Source organism: Triturus cristatus, chromosome 12, assembly GCF_964204655.1.
Source record: "Triturus cristatus chromosome 12, aTriCri1.1, whole genome shotgun sequence".
Lineage (NCBI taxonomy): Eukaryota > Metazoa > Chordata > Amphibia > Caudata > Salamandridae > Triturus > Triturus cristatus.
Window position 1 is genome coordinate 777483317 of NC_140595.1, and position 21953 is coordinate 777505269.

The window sequence follows — 21953 nt, forward strand, 5'->3', positions numbered from 1 at the left end:
ACCTCCGCCGGCGTCGCGTTAGTCCCAGAGACCGGAGGGTATGGGGACGGGCGCGGCGCCTGCGGCTCCGCCGGAGCCGCGGGGGTGGAACCACCCGGACCCTCGGCCGAGTCGCGCGACCGGCGAGGGGAGTCCGAAGAGCGATGTCGCCTCTTGGACTTCTTAGAGCGTTTGGACTTACCCGACGACTTGGAGCCCGACGATCGATGGTGGCGTCGGCTAGGGCTCCGCGAGCGATCCTTGGACCTCCTCCTGGACCGGGATCGCGCACGACGCGGAGCCGAGTGGCGGAGCTCGAGAAGCTTGCGGGACCGCTCCCGCCGAGCCTTCGAAGTCAGGGCCTGGCAATCGGAGCACGACTCCGCGTCGTGGTCGGGGCCTAAACAGTAGAGGCACCGGCGGTGGTGATCGGTCACCGACATCAGTCGATGGCAAGCCTTGAACCCAGGCATCCTACCGGCACCAGATGTCGACAGACAAGGATCAAAAGTGATCAAAAAAGATTTAGTCAAAAAAGACTAAAAGGGGTAGCTCTCCCGGATCTGCGCTTACTGGCGCGGAAAAAAGAAGAACTGACGTCAGCGCGCGAGGGCGGCGTCTAAGTACTCCGACATCATTCCGGCGCACGACGCCGACGACGGACGCGGAGCCGCAGACGACGCCTAGCGACGCGCAAGGGGTATTGCTGACGAAAAATCTTCCGGATCCAGTCTGACGCCTGGGGATATTCTAAGGTGAGGAATCTAACTAACGTGTTTCTTTCAGATCTTCGGATTCCCCACTGTGCGCAGTCCACTCTACCATCGACTGTATTGTTTCATACACGTTTCTCACTTCTCCGTGTATTGTTTCAGTCAACGAATCCTTCAATTTCGATCAAACTTAGTGGCCGGCCATCAGGCCTGACCACGTCAGTCCGATCTTCTGTCGATGGAATGGTCTCTGTGTAAATTCTGTCCTCGGTGCCACGCTTAAGTACCCCCGCACCGACTCACATCAAGTGTGTAACCTGTGCTTGTCTCCAGAGCACGATTTGTAAGACTGGGACGCATGTAAATCGTTTCGGTCCAAGAAGACTATTAGCGATTGTCTGACTCGACATCGTGAAATGCAACATCAGAACATAGAACACACTCCGAATATGAACACCGAAGAATCTGAGCAGGAAGAGGTTGAGGCGACGGCGGCAGAAGAAAAGGTCTTCTCTGTTCCGGAGTTGGATTCGGAACTCGAAATAGACATGGAGTCAAAAGACATGCCTCCAGGACAGGGTGCAGTGAGTACCGTTTACCCCTTAAGCCCACGCCTAAAGGTCCTAAGGCTTCAGCACCACCTCTGCCTTCTGGCCAAGGTCTGCACCGAGACGATGATTCAGATGCCCTGCCTTCTAGCTCGGCACCAAAACAGATAGTCAAGCCTTTCATATTAGGACCGAGTCGGTGAAATCCTAGTCTGATCCAAAACCTCCCGGTTCGAAGCCCAAATCTGCTTCGGAGCCGTAACTCTCCCCGCTGAAAGAAAAGCATGCTTCGAAACCAAAAACCTTCCGCTCTTAAAAGCAAATCCATCCTGGCACCGAAACCTTTGGTGCCGAAATCTAAAGACCGCCTCTCCGAGCCTTCTGACACTAATTTAGACATTATTCATCCCAAACTGGATCAGAAACAAAAGAAGATTTACATCAACTCCGACACAGGACATATTCATAATAAATCTCCAGTTAAACACAAGCTTCCTTCTGAGGACCCTCAAGGACGTGGCTACCAGCCCAGTTTATCCTGCCCCACCATCCCCTCCACCTCCACCCTCTTCTCCACATTTTGATCCTTTACACATTACATCTCGGATCTCCAATTTCACAGCCTGAAAAGAATATTAATGAGGAAGATATCCAATTACCTGTAGACCCATGGAAGGATTACACCATTCCTCCATTAGACAATGACCCAGATCTTTCCCCTGCAAAGCCATTTCCTCCTGATGACAATGTGGCTTATCAGGAACTCATTACTAGAGCAGTAGAGTACCATGGGGTGGCGTTACATAAAGAGTCATTAGAAGAGGACTTTTGATTTGAAACCATGGGGTCCACACACAGGTCAAGCTCCTATTGCTGAATGGATAGATGAGGCATGTAGATGAAATCTTCAAAGACCCCATGCAAGCACACATTTTTACTCCTAGAGCCAATACAAAATATAAACCTTCACCATCTGATCTTATCTTTATTAAAGGTCAACTGCTTCTTGACTCCCTTGTAGTGTCCAATGCTTGCAAAGGAGCTAATTTTCAAACTTCTGGTGATGTGCCACCCCCAGATAAAGAATCTAAACTCATAGATGCTTAAGGTGAACGTGTAGCCGCTCTGCTAATAACTGGCGCATCGCAAATACACAGGGCCTACTAGCTAGGTACAACAGGCAACAGGGCACACTGGGATGGGATGAGATGGAGCAACTGCTTCAATATCTCCCAGATACACAAAACACAAAAGCAAAGCACAAGAGGGCAAACTCGTTTCTAACTCTTCTATCAGATGTACTTTAGATGCTGCTGACGCCGCTGCTAAGGAAATAAATACCAGCATTCTCCTCAGAAGGCATGCATGGCTTGGCATTTCAGGCTTTAAACCTGAGGTTCAGCAATCCATTTTAAACACCCACTTTGACAAGCAACACCTGTTTGGTCCTGAAGTCGATCAGACTTTGGAAAAAATGAAAAGGGACACAGAGGTGGCAACGTCCATGGGAGCATCTAAGTCCCCATCAAATAGAGGCTCATTTAGCTGTTCTTTTTACAGAGGAGGGTCCAAAACCACATCCTCAGACCCAAATGCTCACGCTTATAAAGGCAATACACAATCCTCTCCCTCTAGAGATTTTTATAGAGGAGGGTATAGAGGAAACAATTCTAAAGGTAGGGGTTGAAGTGCCTCAACGCATAACACCCCTTCCCCTAACAAACAGTGACTTGTGCCCCCGATTACTTAACACCCGTCGGGGGAAGACTTAAACAGTTTCTTCCCATTTAGCAATCCATACCAACCAACAAATGGGTGATCAACATTATCCAACATGGTTATTGCCTGGAGCATACTACCAATCCTCCAAACATTCCACCTCTCACTTACAAACTGTCATCAGATCATTTACAGTTACTCATTTAAGAGGTGCAATCCCTCTTACAGAGGGGAGCCATAGAACCAGTTCCGTTACACTACCAAGGGTCAGGGGTTTATTCTCTATATTTTCTCATTCCCAAAAAGGACGGCTCCTCAAGACCCATTTTGGATCTGAGTGTTAAACCAATACATACTGTCAGAATATTTCCATATGGTAACACTTCAACAGGTGCTTCCACTTCTACAGCAAGGTGATTTTATGTCCACACTGGACTTATATGTCGCATACTTTCACATTCCAATACATCCGCACATGGCAATTTCCTCAGATTTTTGATAGCAGGCAAACACTATCAATTCAAAGTACTCCCTTTCGTAATAACTAATGCCCCAAGAGTGTTCACCAAATTACTAGCAGTAGTGGCAGCTCATCAAAGCCAACACACACCAAGTATCTACAACACACTCAGATCATGCTAGACTTACTTCACCGGTTGGGCTTCATGGTAAATGCGCATAAGTCTCACCTGCAGCCTCACAGACATAATCTTATCTGGGAGGGACTCTTGACACTCCAAGCTCTAGCATCTACCAATGCAGCCGGAATTCGCAATATTCAAACTGTTACATTCAGTTCCAGCCCAACCAAAAACTACCAGCCAGAACCTTCATGCAAGTTCTAGGAATGATGGCATCATGCATAGCAATAGTGCCTCCTGCAAGACTACACATGCGTACTGTACAAGAATACTTAGCACGTTTATGGAATCAGTCACAGAGTCAATTGACAGATCTAATGTTGGTAGACAGCCGCACCCATCGCTCTCTGCAGTGGTGGAATCCACAAAATGTATCAAAAGGGCGGCCCTTCATCGACCCTGGTCCACATATCATGCTAAGAGCGGGTGCATCTCTATGAGGGTGGGGGGCCCCATATCTACGATTACACAATCCAGGGTCTCTGAGACACCAAGCACAAACATCTACACATCACCTATCTAGAGCTTCTAGCAGTATTTATAGTGCTGAAAGCTTTTCAGTCTTACCTAATGGTCTGAGAGAGGCTTGACTGATAGATTGCCCAGCTCCAAATAGGCCAAGTCTCTATCACAGAATTCATCTTCTGTCAGAACACCTTCCAGGGGTGATCAATCAGATTGCCGACCTCCTCAGCAGAAGGAGACCGCAAATACACAGGTGGGAACGTCATCACCGAGTTGTCCTTCCATACTTTTGAGAATGGGGATTCCCACAAATGGATCTGTTTGCTACAGTGGACAATGCAAAATGTCCAAACTTCGCCTCCAGGTTCACACACCCTCTCTCCAAAGGCAATGTCCTATGACTGAATTGGTCAGGGATGTTGGCATACGCTTTTCTGCCTCTTAAACTCGTTCTGGTTCGGAAGCTCAGGCAAACATCACTCACACTGATTCTAGTAGCCCCCACATGGGCTCGTCAACCCTGGTTCACCACACTGTTAGAACTATCTGTGGTTCAACACCACAACCTGCATCTCAACTCCAACCTTCTCAGTCAAAGCCATGGCGAAATCAAGCACCCAAACCCAAGGGAACTCATTTGAGCGATTTGCTCCTGAAGTCAGAGTTTGGATATTTGAATCTGTCACCAGATTGTATGCATATCTTGAAAGAAGCAAGAAAGCCTACCACCAGAGCTTGTTAAGCAGCAAAATGAAAACTATTTATTATCTATTGTAATAAGATTAATCCTTTAAATGCTTCTGTTCAAAACACTATTTGTTACCTTCTGCATCTACAGCAAACTGGTCAAGCTTATACATTTGTTAGGTTGCACCTAGCAGCATTTACTGCATATTTGCAGAACAGCCAGCATTTATCCTTGTTCCTGTAATTAAAGCCTTTATGGAGGGCTTAAAAAGAATTATTCCACCCAGAATACCTCCGGCACCAGTATGGAATCTTAACATTGTACTTACAAGACTCATGGGTCCACCCTTTGAGCCTTTACACAATTGTCCTTTCTAAGGTTGTCTAAGACCTCTTAAATCACCATAAGGGTTGTCTGGACTGGTGCAGGGTGCCCACTTGCATTAGTGGACATCATATACCATGCCTGCTTCTCACATCACCATTGAAGGGCAAATGGGTAACACGAAGGAAATGGGCTGCTCTTTTATTTAGTCAGGCTGGCACTAGGGGTAGGGAAGGAGAAGCCAGTTGCCAAGCAGTTTTATGGCTACACCTCTGGGGCTTGGCTAGGATGCTCTTTGTACTGTGAGAGAGGGGTCTCGCCATCTTGGGAGTGGGCAGAATGGTGCATCCTGGGATAGCCAGATGCCACACTTCCTAGGGAGTGGTCATCAGGAGAGATGAAGTCTGGTAGCCCAATGCCTACCAACTGCATCCTACACGGAGGGCATTTTCTGACGATAAATCGGGCACTCCTGGTATCCATAATTTTGATCTTGACTGACTCAGAAGGAGGACTGCCCTTCTGCACCTAGAAACTAGAAAAGAGACTGCATCAACTAGAACTGCACCGTGTGGTTCTTTGCACCAACTAGAACTGCACCGGGTGGCTAGCAAAGAGAGGGACTGCATGCCATGCCCTGCTTAGGGAGAGCCCGTCCCCAGAGCCCAGTCAAGCCCAGAGAACCGCAAGGGCCAGCTGACTAGCCTCCTGTTTGCAGCACAGGGACATAACAGCTGGGGCAAGTTGGTAGTCCAAAGTCTTCAAGCCACTATCACCGCCACAGTGGAGCACTGAGGATCAAGACCCGAAACACACAGTTGCACTCAAGTTTGCTGAGCCTGGGAGTGCTGTTGGAGAGTTGCTAGGACACTACAAAGGAAAGTTATCAACCCAGGAAGGATTGACCTGTGACAATGACAACGGGGGGAATGGCAGTCCAGTGGCGACTGGACTTCAGCCAGAGCGTAGAGAACTTATTAGGACGTTGACCCTGCAACCAAGGCCCCCTCCATCGACTTAGATTGCAAAATCCCTGCAGGAAGACCTCAGTTGACTGCATCGCATTCACAACATCCTTGAAGCATCTTCAGCATCCTTTAGTCCTTGTATCAGGACTACTCAATAGGAATCCATTGCAATGCAGATAAAGTGGCTGGAACTGCTGACGAACTACTTCTTCTGTGAAGGTAACTGTGAGGACCTTGCTGGCCCCGCTGACTAGCTCCCTGCTAGTTTTGGTCCCCCCAAGTACTTTGGACCAACCGAATTGACACGTGCCTATATTTACCTTGAAAAAGTTTTTAAGTGTTCAATTTGTTGATTTTGCTATGGCTTGTTTGTGGGCGAGTGAAAATGCATTGATTTATTATTGGTTGTTAAATCAATATCTCTGTAACCCTCCAGTGGACCTGTTTCGTTCTAGTGTCTAAATTCTTACTGAAATACAGTCTATTTTTTATAAATTGGTGTTGGATGTCTTGAGTGTTGTCGATTTCTTCTACAAATGTTCTGGTGCTGTTAAAATGGTTTTCCGTGGTTCCTTTGTGTAAACCTTGCTGCTCAGTGCCACAGCCCAGGATTGAGCTGTGGGTTTGACAGACGAAACCTAAAGGTCTTATTGGGTTTGTACGGTTATTACATGGTGAGGTTGCACAACTACACCCTATAATACACCGCAGTCCCTCAAAAGAGAGCTATGAAATAGAGCATTATGGTGATCTTAAGCTACTATAGGGCTTGTAAAGCTGGTGACATGTGTTCCTAAGAATGTAGATTGCAGTAGTACCCTGCAGCTACATTCTTCGTCATTTGGAGTGTACGCAGGTGAGACACAGGTTAGTCCAGTCAGCAAAACACAAGGGAAGTTTACCTATGTTTGTAGAACACCCTCCCTTCCTTTAAAACAGTCTTTTGTGACTTCTCATAATGTATAACGAGGTTTTGACAACTGCATCTACTTGGAGGACTGGTTTGAGTTCAGCTTCTGTTAGTGGGTTGCACTATGCTTAAGGGTTGCCTGTTTTCTTTATTGTAAGTTTTCTTTTTGTGAACCAGCATTAAATCTCTTCCCACTGGCAAATGTTTTTCTTTTTGTGTTTTGTTTCCTTTTACTCTATACTAAATCACGTTTTCTTTGTTTACACAGGAACAGAGAGCTTCGGTTCCCAGTCTCTACTCTTATTCCAGCACTTCCTCTCTGCCCTCCTCCTACAGCTCCAATCGCCCTGTCCACCACTTAAGCACTGCACCACCACCAGCCCCTCAGGGCCGTCTACCACCCCCTCAACATCACCAGCCGCAACACTTGCCTGCAGCGGGAGATAACCACAGCAGCTTGTTGCCTCGCACAGGAAGTGACCTTAGAGAAAGCAGGGTGCAGAGGATACAAATGGAGTCGGCCGTTTCACCAGCAAATCATGCCCGCGTGCCTTCTAATTCACGGCCTCCTGAAGGTCCGCCCCACAGCATGCCCACAGTTAGCAAGTTTGTGAGAAGGGAGCAAAGTCCTGGCCACGCCAGCCTGGTGAGTAATATGTCTGGAAATGCAGAATCCTATTTGCACCACTCAAAGCATGGACAAATGTGAAAATTATTCTTGATTGGGTTTTTTATTCCTTGTTTCGAAAACCGTATGCACAGCTGCCAATTTTCGGATTGCTCAGGTGACATTTTCATAATTTCTGTGAATTCTGAACGAGATTCAGTGACTATGACTAACACTATCTCGATACCCCGGCCAAGTTCCCTAATTTCATCACTGTACCTCAAAACAACTCTCCGCTGTAAAACGCTACCTCCTTAACCCAAGCCAGGTCTCTGTGCTGTAACCAGCTGCATCTACGTGAAAACAACCCCAGAATTGAGGATATGAAGGTACTAGTCAAGTGGCACACTTGCTGTCTGCGAGCAGCACCCTCGAGGGCCAGCTCGCCACGATGACTCCCCCCTGCATAGGCTCAGGCTTGGCTGTGGGTAGCTGCCGCGGTAGGACTCAAGTTAACGACTTGTGCCAGCCTGTGCTGGACTGCACTGCAGTGCAGGTTGCCTGCAGGCACCACCACTCCGGCTGCGTTCTGGGTTGGCTCAGGGACGCGGGTCGTCAGACTTGCTTTGCACAGTGCGAGCAGCGGTGTGCCCAGCTGCATTCACCGACAAACGTAGAGTTTAAAATACTGCTGTGCTGCTCACTCGCGCTGTGGCATGCTCCGGCCTGGGCCGCCTATGTGGGTGAGTAAGAGTGTCTTCTCTCCTGGCTTTCTTGGGAGTCACTATTGGGCACTTGCACACTGACTCACTCTGTTACGTCACGTCCGTGATTTTGTGCTGTGGGTGATTATTAACTTCTTGTTACATTGTAGCTGCTGCGTGCAGCACGGACCGTACGCAGCAGCTAGCTTAATTGCAGTAGTGCTAACAGCACTTGGCTTTAGCTGATGAGGCGCTATAAAAATACGTGGCTTTTCAGTGCGGTGATGCGGACCACCACACTGAAATGCGTTATTATAATGCATGGGTACTCAAACATGGGTGGATCAGGGATTGTGTAAGGAGGTCTAAAACATGTTGAAGGGGCAAGCAGTTATTTGAAGGTTAATAAATGCTTGCCCATATATTTAACATTTTTTTCTGAATATTAGTCCTCAGCAACTAAACAGCAGTTCTCCAGGGTGGCCGCATGTAAAGGTCAAGAAGGCTACAACTGGTCCCTGGGCGGTACTTCGAGTATCACTGGTCTAAAGCATGATGCGTGGTACTTGGCAGGGCTGAGTATGACTGCTTACTTACTCCAGGCTTCTATATATTGTGCCTAGTTATTTTGCCTTAGTTAGACTAGGGGTAGGTGAAATAACGTATTTTTCCCTAGGAAATGTTGTGAAATTCCATAACAAATGCACTTTAGGGTGAAATGTGTTTTTTTTAAATCTCTTGTAAAAATATGTGCGAGGCATATGAGCTGCAGATTACACACTTTTGCATAGATCGCCATCTGGTGTTGGGCCCGGATGTTTGCAGTTTGTTTTTCCTCTTGGAAAGTCTTTGGAAGTCACGAGGTCGGTGACTCCTCCCTTGGATCGTATTGCGCATGGGCTTCGGCTCCATCCTCAGATTGTTTTTTTCTGCCATCGGGCTCGGATGTAATACTTCGCGCTCCGGTTTCGAACATTTCCAGTTCAACGATCGAAGCGGAATCCTCGCTCTCATCGCGGTATTGTTCAGATCCAGATCTCCTCAATCACCTTCTCTTCGAAACATCTTCGATTCCAGTCGACGACGGCGGCCTTCGGGCCTATCCAAGCTCTGGTCCCGGCTGATGGAAAGAACTCCATTCAAGAAGTGCCCTCGATGTGGGTCCAAATTCCCCCACACCGATCTTCATGAGGTGTGCAACCTCTGCCTCTCCCCTGAACACAAGGCTCGAGACTGTCCCGCCTGCAAGTCTTTCAGGTCGAAAAAGACTATTCGAGATCGAAGGGCCAGACGAAACATGGAGCACTCCTCGACCTCCATTCCAGTCGACATCTTCGGGGACGACGTCGAAGCTCCGGGACAGCAGCACACCGAAGAGGACCTCGTCAGTGTTTCCGAAGCCGACGACTCGGATGTGGAGGACATAACCTCGGTGCAGAGGGTCGTGAGTACTATACCCCCTTCCACACCCGCGCCGACACCCAAAAAGGCTTCGGTCACGCCTTCGCCTCCGGCCCTAGGCAAGACCAGAGACACTGCTTCAAACACCCCACCTTCGGGCCCGGTGAAGAAGCCAAATAAGCCTTCCGGCGGCTCGGGCTCGAGCCAGCCTGCCAGCGGTGCCGAGAAACACACTTCGGCACCAAAATAGAGACCGGCCTCTACCTCTACACCGAGCTCCGCACCAAAGTCCTCGGTGTCGCAACCCAGCCTTTCGGTACCGTCCAAACCCCATAAGGCCCTCGGCACCGACACTTCCGCGCCGAAGCCCACCTCGGCGCCGACCAAGAAATCGGAGGTTCCCAAAAAGCACGGCACGGACAAGCCTACAAAGTCATCTGCCCCGAAACCTTCGGCGCTGACGGAACAAACATTGTCACAGGAACTGTTTACAACGGATCCCTTGCAAAAGACACTTACCAAGGATCCAAAAACTGGACATTTGGCACTCTCTTCTAAAAAGAGACATTTGGACAAACCGGCTCCGCCTCCGCCTCCAAAGAGGAAAGACTCTGCTACCTCCCCTTTCAGAGTACCTCCTCCACCCTCTCCACCTTCTCCACCCCCGCCTCATCGCTCCCCGACCCAGTCTCCAGACGATGATGATCAGGGGGACCCATTTTACGATCCAGGGGATGTGCCACAAGACCCCCACCCCTACAGGATCCCCAGACCCATGGGACAACTAAAATAATCCAGACATTCCAGACGTCCCACAAGATGACCTTTACCCGTCCAGGCCATCTCCACCCGAAGACTCATTAGGTTTTCACCATCTACTTCAGAGGGCGGCACATTATCACGGGGTAGAGCTACACACTGACCCGGTAGAGGAGGATTTCCTCCTCGACACCTTTGATACCGCACATAGGTCTTCCTCCATACTACCTATGCTCAAAGGGGTAATAAAACAGGCGCCAGAGGTTTTTAAAGACCCAGTCAGGGCTAGGGTCATGAACCCACGCATAGAGAAAAAGTACAAAGCTGCCCCCACAGATCCTGCCTATATCAAAGGGCCAGCGCCACTAGATTCCCTAGTGGTTTCCACTGCACGGAAGAGGTCAAATTCCCAGGCGTCAGGCGAAGCACCACCACCTGACAAAGAGTCAAAGCTACTGGACGAGTCAGGAAAGCGCACTGCGTCACAGACAGCCAATATATGGCGTATCGCCAACACTCGAGCGTTATTGTCCAGATACGATAGAGCGCATTATGATGAATTAGAAACCATCATGCACCATCTCCCAGAAAAAATACAAAAATAGGGCCAATGAATTAATTCAAGAGGGTAAGACTATAACTAACACCTCTATACGCTGTGCCTTCGCAGCAGACACAGCCTCCAGGGCCATTAACACTAGCGTCCTCCTCCGTCGCCATGCTTGGCTGAGAGTTTCAGGCTTTAAACCTGAGGTACAGGCCTCCATCTTAAATCATCCCTTTGACCAAGAACATCTATTCGGCCCAAAGGTAGATGAGGCCCTCGAGACAATGAAGAAGGACACGGATACGGCGAAATCTATGGGAGCCTTGCAGTCACACCCTCCTAGGCACTCCTTTCGCCACTCTTCCTTTCGGGGTACGGCTAGAGGCTACTCCTCAGATAGCGCGTCCACTTCCTACAAATCCCCTGCTCAATCCACCTTCACAAGGGGTTATCAAAGAGGCGGCTATAGGGGCAATAACAATAAAGGCAGAGGCAAAACTAATACCGCCCGCTCTGCGACACCGCCTACCCAATGACTTTCCCCCCCTCCGCTCCCTCCAGACCATCACACTCCGGTCGGGGGCAGGCTACAAAATTTCCTTCAGGTCTGGGAGACCATCACCTCAGACAGATGGGTGACCCAAATTATTCGCTTAGGGTACTGCCTAGAATTGACATCTACCCCCCCCCCCCCAAACATTCCACCCAGGCAACGCCCAATGTCACAAGAACATTCCACATTACTAAAACAGGAGGTAATCTCCCTCCTACAAAAACATGCAATAGAACAAGTCCCCGCCAATCAGCAAAATTTAGGGTTCTACTCCCTATATTTTCTCATACCAAAAAGAGACGAGACTCTGCGACCTATTCTAGATCTCCGGCCTCTAAACACATACATACATTCGGACCATTTTCACATGGTAACACTTCAGCAAGTACTTCCGCTCCTCCCAGAACGACTTTCTCACCACACTGGACTTGAAAGACGCATACTTTCACATTCCGGTACACCTTGCTCACAGAAAGTACCTCAGATTTGTAGTGGACGGGCAACACTACCAGTTCAAGGTGCTCCCATTCGGGGTTACAACAGCGCCAAGGGTATTCACCAAGTGCCTAGCGGTAGTGGCGGCACACCTCAGAAGACAGCACATTCACATCTTCCCATGTTCGAGGCATGTGGGCTGCTGAATTCATATCTGTGCATAGATCGCCGCCTAGTGTTGGGTCCGGATGATTGCACATTGTTGTCCTGGAGATAGGTGGCTCCTCCCCTGGACTACAGTGCGCATGGGCATCCTCTCCATCCTTAGATTGTTTTTTTCCGCCATTGGGTTCGGATGTGCTTATCTTAGCTCAAGTTAGGAAACTTTAGTTTAAGGCCAAAAGGCCTTTAGATCTCGTTGGTACTGTTCCCGTTCGGTATCGACCAGTTTCTTTAGTGTTTTAACACCTTCTTCACGCTTTTCGGATCCGCTTTGGTCCGAACATCGAACTTCGATCGACGATGGAATCGAGGGCTCCCTTCAAGAGATGTCCTTTATGCCACGCGAAATACCCACACATCGACGTCCATCCGGTATGCAACAAATGTCTCTCACCGGATCACGATGAGTCGAAATGCATGGCCTGCGCCCGGTTCCACTCGAAGAAGACTCTCCGGAATCGACGGGCAGCGAGATTGGAGGCACAGCAATCGGCGCCTGCCCCGGCCAACATCTTTAGCACCGAGGACGAAGACGCCGAGAGCGTAGAAGACGTAGACTCCAGCCACGCTTCCGAACACGACTCCCGATCGGAAGACGACGATGAGGTGATCTTTGAGGGCGAAGACGTCGTCGAAGAGGTAGGAGACTACAATGAGGCCCTTAGGGCCGAGGAAGATAGCTCCAGCGAAGAGCTAGGCCAACCCATCGATACGGAGGCCGAGAGACTAAGTCATCATAAGGCTCAGGTCGAGGGATCGCCTGCGGGCCTTACCCAAGATCAATCACACGGTTCTTCGGCCCCGCCTCAAGGCCCGGCCTCGAACATTTCACAGGAGCCATTATTATCGAAGACGACTGGATTCCCTTCAGTGAAACCGAAACCGTCCGTCGCACCGATTGCATCGACACCGAAAGTGAAACAGGTTGCGATCGGATCGAAGGCCTCGAAGCCCTCCACTCCTTCGACGCCGGCACAGGTCATCGGCACCGAACGCGCCAAAAGAGATTTCGGTGCCGAGCTCACCGCGACGGGTCTGGGCCCCTAGCCAAAGAAGAAGGCCCTCGGTCCCCACAAGGTGCCTCGGCCTATGGCACCGAAGATTACGGCCCAACCCACCAAGGTCAAGGTGGCCGACCCGTCGACGTCTAAGACGGCGGCGCCTGCCAAATCATCGACTTCGACGAGCGTCGATACCTCCCTTCGGATCGACGACCCAAAGACTGGAAATAAGTCTGATGCCGCTTCGACCCCTACCTCCAAGGTGCCGATCGGTTCCAAGGCGCCATCTGCGTTCACCTTGCAATAGGTCTCCGCATCGTTGCAACGCATCAGAGACCGGGCAACCCTCCACTCTACGTCGGGTCCCGAAAAGCACAAGGCCGTAAAATCACACTCGGCGCCGGCGCACATCACATTTGGATTGCCGCCACCCACGGCACCGAAAATGTTCGAAATTCGGACACGTGTCCGCCAAACACAGTCCCTATCCACTGGACAAACCGATATCGAGCCTTCACAGGCACACTTTATCGACGCGACACTGGTAGGTTGATGCTCCGCAAGCGGAAAATCACGCCAGAGAAGGGCTTGGACTCGTACAAAATTCCTCTAAAACACAAATTGCCGGCAGGTTCCGAACCAGTGCTTCATGAACACTTTCAACCCTTCCATCAGGATCCGCCGTCCTTTTCTCCTACGCATTCAGAGGCAGACGCAGGAGAGGACTATATAGGGGATGATACCACCTACCCTGGGGATATCGATCCTGATGATCACTTGCAAGACCCAGATCAGGCATGGGATGACCCCACCGACCAGGGTAACGCACCAGATACTCCTGACACGCAGCTTTACAATATAAGGACATCTCCCACAGAGGACACTGCTGCCTTTGATGCCCTCATAGAACGGGCTGCTGCCAATCATGAAGTGGAACTCCATTCTGACACTGTAGAAGAAGACTTCTTAGTGGACACTTTCGCCTCCTCTGAGAAAACCGTCAAAACTCTGCCAATGTTGAAGGGAGTTCTAAAACCTGCAAAAGACATTTTTAAAGAAACAACCAGGGCACGGATGCTGAACCCCAGAATCGAAAAGAAATACAAGCCTGCACCCGGAGACCCTATGTACATTAGGGGTCAGTTACCTTTAGACTCCATGGTTGTTGCTAATGCTCGCAAACGAGCCCATTCACAAACAACGGGTGATGCTCCTCCCCCCGACAAGGAGTCCAAAGTGCTGGAGACATCAGGCAAAAGGATAGCAGCGCAAGCAGCAAACATCTGGCGCATTGCCAACACACAGGCACTCCTGGCCCGTAACGATAGGTCCCACTACGACACACTAGAATCACTGCTACAACATTTGTCAGATGAATACAAAGAGGCAGCGGAGCTCCTTATCAGAGAGGGACAACTCCTTATCAATGCGTCCATCAAATGCGCACTGGATGCAGCCGACACTGCAGCAAGGGCGATCAACACAAGCGTCATGTTGAGGAGGCACGCATGGTTGAGAATCTCAGGCTTCAAGCCTGAGATTCAGAACAATATCTTAAAGCAACAGGTCAACCCAGACTATTTATTTGGCCCTGAAGTTGACACTACCCTCGAAAAAATTAAGAAAGACACTGAAACTGCAAAATCAATGGGGGCTCTGCAGTCGCAGCAGTTTCGTAGTGGCTCCTTTCGTCGCCCCGGGAATAGAGGAGCAACTAGAGGCCAGGGGTCCCAGCAGCAGTACAATAAAGGGGGCACACAAAGTAACTATGATAAAACCACCAGAGGTGGATATCATGGATCCAGCACCAAGGGCAGAGGACGTGGGTATGGCAACACCAGGTCCTCCCCCAAAAACAAACAGTGACGCCTTCTCCCTGCCCCCCGACTACATAACACCTGTCGGGGGGAGACTCCAGCAGTTCCTGTCAGTCTGGAACACCATCACCACAGACAGGTGGGTCAGGGACATTATCCAGTACGGTTACTGTCTAGAATTAACGTCCACTCGACCCAACATACCGCCAAAGCACCGTCCTATGTCCGTAGAGCACTTGTCATTATTGCAGCAGGAGGTACTAAGTATGCTGCAAAAAGGTGCAATAGAAGTCGTGCCCGTCAACCAACAGGGGACAGGGGTGTACTCTCTGTACTTCTTAATCCCAAAAAAGGACTGTTCTCTCAGACCTATACTAGACCTGAGACCCCTCAACCATTACATTCTATCAGAGCATTTCCATATGCTCACCCTACAGCAGGTTTTACCGCTACTCAGTCAGGGAGACTTCCTAGCCACACTGGACTTGAAAGATGCGTATTTCCACATACCCATACACCCATCGCACAGAAAATATCTCAGGTTCACTATTCAGGGGCATCACTATCAGTTCAAAGTTCTCCCCTTCGGAGTAACGACGGCACCCAGGGTCTTTACCAAGTGCCTAGCAACAGTGGCTGCACATCTACGGAGACAGCACATTCACGCCTTCCCTTACCTGGACGACTGGCTTGTTCAGGCAAAGTCAGCCCAGCAATGTGCCAGCCACATGTCCCTCACCATTCACCTTCTTCACAGTCTGGTATTCTCACTAAATTACCCAAAATCACATCTTCAACCCGCACACGTACGACAGTACCTGGGCGCGACCATAAACACTCTGGCAGCCACAGCTCAGCCAAATTTAGTGAGGATCAACAGCATGCAACTGCTGATCTCAAAGTTCAAACCTCAACACTCCCTCCCAGCGCGAGTGTTCATGCAGTTGATAGGCATGATGGCCTCCTGCATTTTCATAGTCCCGCACGCGAGACTACATATGCGCCCGCTTCAGGAGTGCTTAGCACGTCAATGGAATCAGGCTCACGGACAATTAAAAGACCTAGTGTTGGTGAGCGGTCGGGCATACAACTCTGCATTGGTGGAATCCACAAAACCTTTGCAAGGGCCGACCGTTCCAAGAGCCTGTTCCGCAAATAATACTGACAGCGGACGCCTCTCTCCAGGGATGGGGAGCTCATGTACTCAATTACACAGTGCAGGGACTATGGACGACACAGCAAAAGAAGATGCACATCAACATTCTGGAACTGATGGCAATCTTCCTAGCCATGAAGGCATTCAAAGTACACTTGTGCAACAAAGTCGTGTTGATCCGGACGGACAACATGACTGCCATGTACTACATACAGAAGCAGGGAGGAACACACTCTACACAGTTGTGTCATCTGGCTCAGAGCATGTGGAAGTGGGCCATTCAGAGGAACATATTCCTCATGGCGGAACACCTCCCGGGCAAGGACAACCAGATGGCGGATCTGCTCAGCAGACACAGCCACCAGATGCACGAGTGAGAGCTACATCCGTCAGTACTCCAACCGTACTTCCAACAGTGGGGTCATCCAGAGATAGACCTATTCGCCACAAACGAAAACGCAAAATGCCAAAGCTTTGCCGCCAGGTTCCCACATCCGCAGTCACAGGGCAATGCGATATGGATGAACTGGTCCGGCAGATTTGCGTACGCTTTTCCCCCAGCGCCATTAATACCGCTAGTGGCACGCAAACTACGACACTCACCGACACTCATCCTAGTTGCTCCCACATGGTCACGCCAACCATGGTACACCACCTTTCTAGAACTTTCCGTGGTGCCGCATCAAAGGCTGCGGATCAAACCCGCACTTTTAACGCAGAACCATGGCGAAATTCAGCACCCAGATCCGCAACAGCTGAACCTGGCAATCTGGCTCCTGAAGTCTTAGAGTTTGCCTACCTAAACCTGCCACCTGAATGCATGGATATCATCAAGGAGGCCAGAAGACCCACAACCAGAGCTTGCTATGCGGCTAAATGGAAGAGGTTTGTCATTTACTGCAACAACAATGACATTAACCCGCTGGACGCATCCATTCAAAACATCATCTGTTACCTCTTACACTTATACCGATGCAATCTGGCATACAACTCCATACGTATACATTTAACCGCGATAGCAGCCCATCTTCAAAACAGGCAGCACCTCTCTTTATTCAGAGTGCCTGCCATCAAAGCCTTCTTAGAGGGACTCAAACGAGTAATTCCCCCAAGACACCCACCGGCACCAGTGTGGAACCTCAATGTGGTCCTCACCAGAATAATGGGTCCACCTTTTGAACCTCTCCATTCATGTGAGATTCAATTCCTCACCTGGAAAGTAGCTTTCTTAGTGGCAATCACTTCGTTAAGAAGAGTTGGTGAACTCCAGGCACTAACCATTCAAGAGCCATTCATACAGGTTCACGCAAACAGGGTTGTACTACGTACCAACCCCAAATTCATGCCTAAAGTGATATCGCAGTTCCACATGAATCAGACTATTGAACTGCCTGTTTTCTTTCCAAGTCCACAAAATGTCGCAGAGAGAATGCTCCATACACTAGATGTAAAGAGGGCCCTCATGTACTATATAGACAGAACAAAGGATTTTAGGAAAACAAAACAACTTTTCGTTGCCTTTTCTCCACAACACAAGGGCAACGCCATTTCCAAAGCAGGGATAGCCAGATGGATCGTTAAATGTATTCAAATTTGCTATCAAAAAGCTAAACGCACATTAACGATTCCCCCACGAGCCCACTCAACACGAAAGTTAGGGGCGTCCATGGCTTTCCTAGGAAACATTCCTTTACAGGAAATATGTAGAGCAGCCACATGGTCCACTATACATACATTTATCAAACACTACTGTGTATATGTACACTCAAAACAGCAGGCAGCTGTAGGACAGGCTGTTCTCAAAACTCTTTTTCAGACTGCTGCAGCTGGCACGGGCGGCCGCCGCTAATGGAGGGACTGCTATATAATCTATGCACAGATATGAATTCAGCAGCCCACATGCCTCGAACTGAATATGCTACTTACCAGTATGCATCTGTTCTTGGCATGTAGGGCTGCTGACATTCATATCGCCCACCCTCCTCCCCGGCGCCTGTAGCGGCTGCAGCACTCAGAATTACTGTATAGCATGGTCATCACTTACTGTATCTACTCCATCACTGCCACAATGGCGAAAAACAATCTAAGGATGGAAAGGATGCCCATGCGCACTGTAGTCCAGGGGAGCAGCCACCTATCTCGTGATACTTCGAAGACTCTTCCAGGACAACAATGTGCAATCATCCGGACCCAACACTAGGCGGCGATCTATGCACAGATATGAATGTCAGCAGCCCTACATGCCAAGAACAGATGCATACTGGTAAGTAGCATATTCAATTTGGACGACTGGCTAATAAAAGCCACGTCCTACAACCAATGTGTACATCACACCGCCACTACAATCCAACTACTTCACTAGCTAGGCTTCACGGTGAACCACCAAAAGTCCCAGCTCACACCATCCCACACAAAGCAATACCTCAGTGCCATCATAGACACCTCAAAAGCCATAGCCTACCCCAATCCGGCGAGGATTGCAAGCATTCAGGCGTTGCGTCAAAGAGTCATACCTCAACACTCTCTCCCAGCAAGAGTGTTTATGCAACTGATAGGGATGATGGCCTCTTGCATTTTCATAGTGCCTCATGCAAGACTCCAGATGCGTCCACTCCAAGAGTGTTTAGCGCGCCAATGGAACCAGGCCCAGGGACAACTGACAGATCTGGTGTTGGTAGACGGTCGCACCCATCGCTCTCTGCAGTGGTGGAACACCATAAATCTTTCCAGAGGTCGACCGTTCCTGGACCCGGTTCCACAAATAATCCTAACAGACGCATCGCTCTCCGGCTGGGGAGCTCATCTATTACACCTCACAGTGCCGGGCACATGGACGCCGCAACAAAAGTTACTCCATATCAACCATCTGGAGTTACTGGCAATCTTTCTAGCCCTAAAATCCTTTCAGACACAGATTTTAGGCAAGGCAGTCCTTATTCCCACAGACAACATGACGGCCATGTATTACATTCAAAACAAGGCGGCACACACTCTCCACAGCTCTCTCAACTAGCACAGAGCATATGGAGATGGGCAATTCCACACAAAATCTTTCTCCTAGCCCAACATGACCCAGGAGTCCAAAACACCATGGCAGATCTGCTCAGCAGACAGACGCAGCAGATCCACGAGTGGGAACTTCACCCACAGGTTCTTCACCTGTTCTTTCAGATGTGGGGGCATCAACAGATAGACCTATTCGCCACCCACGAAAACAAAAAATGCCCAAGCTTCGCCGCCAGATACCCACACCCATTGTCCAAAGGCAATGCGATATGGATGAACTGGTCAGGCAAATTTGCGTACGCCTTTCCACCTCTCCCACTAATTCCATTAGTGGTGCGAAAGCTACAACAGCACTCCCTCACCCTGATCCTAGTAGCTCCAACGTGGGCCAGACAACCGTGGTACACCACGTTGCTGGAACTCTCGGTAGTACCACACCAAAAGCTACACCTCTCACCATGCCTCCTAACCCAGAACCATGGAGAGATCAGGCACCCGGACCCAGCTCAGCTCAACCTTGCGATCTGGCTCCTGAGATCCTAGAATTCGGATACCTTAACCTTCCCCCTGACTGTATGAACGTCATCAGAGAAGCTAGATGCCCTACCACTAGAGCCTGCTACGCTGCAAAGTGGAAAAGATTTGTTGTTTATTGCCATAACAACACAATCAACCCTCTAGACATATCTATACAGCACATCATATGCTACTTGCTCCATCTACAAAGGTGTAACCTAGCATATACATCCATTCGGCTACTACACCTCGCAGCAATTGCCGCTTACCTACAAAACAGACAGCACCTATCACTTTTCAGAGTGCCTGCCATTAAAGCCTTCATGGAAGGCCTCAAACGAAAAATTCCCTCCAGAGTACCACCCTCACCTGTGTGGAACTTAAATATAGTTCTCACAAGGCTAATGGGACCGCCCTTCGAACCTTTGCATAAATGCGAACTGCAATTTCTCACCTGGAAAACAGCTTTTCTTGTAGACATCACTTCCCTTAGAAGGGTCAGTGAGATACAAGCACTTACTATACAAGAACCTTTTCTCCAAATGCACCAGAACAAAGTTGTCCTCCGTACCAACCCAAAATTCCTACCCAAAGTCATTTCCCCCTTCCATCTAAACCAATCTGTAGAATTACCGGTATTTTTCTCGCAACCTCAAACTGTTGCAGAAAGGGCTCTACACACGCTAGATGTTAAACGGGCCTTACTTTACTATATCCAGAGAACACAACCTTTCAGAAAGACCAAACAACTGTTTGTCTCTTTCTCTCCACCACACAAGGGCAACCCCATCTCAAAATCAGGCATAGCTAGGTGGATTGTAAAATGCATACAGATTTGCTACCACAAAGCAAAACGAACGCTATCTGTTCCCCCTAAAGCCCACTCTACACGAAAGATAGGGGCTTCTATGGCTTTTCTAGGGAACATTCAATTAGATGATATCTGCAAAGTAGCACCATGGTCAACACCGCACACTTTCACTAAACGTTACTGTGTAGATGTGCAAACCAAGCAACAAGCTAGTGTGGGCCAGGCTGTACTAAAAACACTATTTCAAACCACTGCAACAGATACTGGTGGTCGCCGCTAGGGTTGGGAACTGCTATATAGTCAATGCAAAAGTGTGTAATCTGCAGCTCATATGCCTCGAACGGAATTTGCTACTTACCAGTATGCATCTGTTCTTGGCATGTAGAGCTGCAGATCTACACACGCCCACCCGCCTCCCTGGCTACCTGTATCCGTTCCAGTCTTATCTTATTTAGATACAACACACATGGGTTTCTTCACTGTTATTACTACGCTCCATCTTTCCCTGTTGGCGAAAAACAATCTGAGGACGGAGCCGAAGCCCATGCGCAATACGATCCAAGGGAGGAGTCACCGACCTCGTGACTTCCAAAGACTTTCCAAGAGGAAAAACAAACTGCAAACATCCGGGCCCAACACCAGATGGCGATCTATGCAAAAGTGTGTAGATCTGCAGCTCTACATGCCAGGAACAGATGCATACTGGTAAGTAGCATATTCCTTTCTGCATGGATGAGTCTCTCCTATCCGATGAGTACGAGAAGTTGTTAAATTTTGAATTTCGTGTTATGCAATTTATGCTAGCTTGCTTGAAATTTCTCCCAGGCCTTCTTCAGACTTGCTTTTCAAAATTCCAAAGAAAATTGATTTTGAGTAATGATTTACACCTAGATGGCTTCAAAATGTATAAACAATACATCATTGAATTTCAGTCTTTAAAAGTCCGTTTCAAATTGGAGTTGCGCTGCTCTGTCTCTTTGCTTCCTAAAAGGGTTTTATTTTGTGCTTCTCAATTGTTGCTTGCTCGGGTTAGTCTTTCTCGCATCTTCATTGCCTCTTCTCTAGTCTTTCTTCAAAATGCCAGTGATTGTCACATCCCACCCTGTCACTATAATATTTTGACAGCGACTTTAATTTAGTTTGACATAAGCTTTGTTTGCCCACACTACATACTAATCATTTTCCTTTCATAATTAATGGTAACGTCGACCTTTAATCACGTTCACCATTCTTACCCTTTAGAATAACCCATATTGATAATGACTGGCTTCACCGTGAGTTTTTATAGAATCCGATAACATAGAATTGCTCTGTTTTGTTTTATCTAAACGGCAAAAGAACCTTTTTTTGTAACCGTTAAATAAATGCCACACACAGCAACGCCCTGAAAAACAGACCCCACTGGATATAGTGATTTGCAATTAAACCGAAGTTTGCATTTTAGTAGAAATCCTGCAATTTCC

At 48.8% G+C, this 21953-nt stretch overlaps 1 protein-coding gene across 5 annotated transcripts in view; it reads left to right on the forward strand.

The window, feature by feature from the left end:
- KDM6B (lysine demethylase 6B) overlaps positions 1 to 21953 on the forward strand; it is a 950060-nt gene that overhangs the window by 766742 nt on the left and 161365 nt on the right. For all 5 annotated transcript variants that reach the window (XM_085639043.1, XM_085639042.1, XM_085639045.1 and 2 more), the window contains one exon: positions 7224 to 7601. In XM_085639043.1, coding sequence (XP_085495169.1) covers positions 7224 to 7601 — 378 coding nt within the window. The remainder of the gene's footprint in view (positions 1 to 7223; positions 7602 to 21953) is intronic.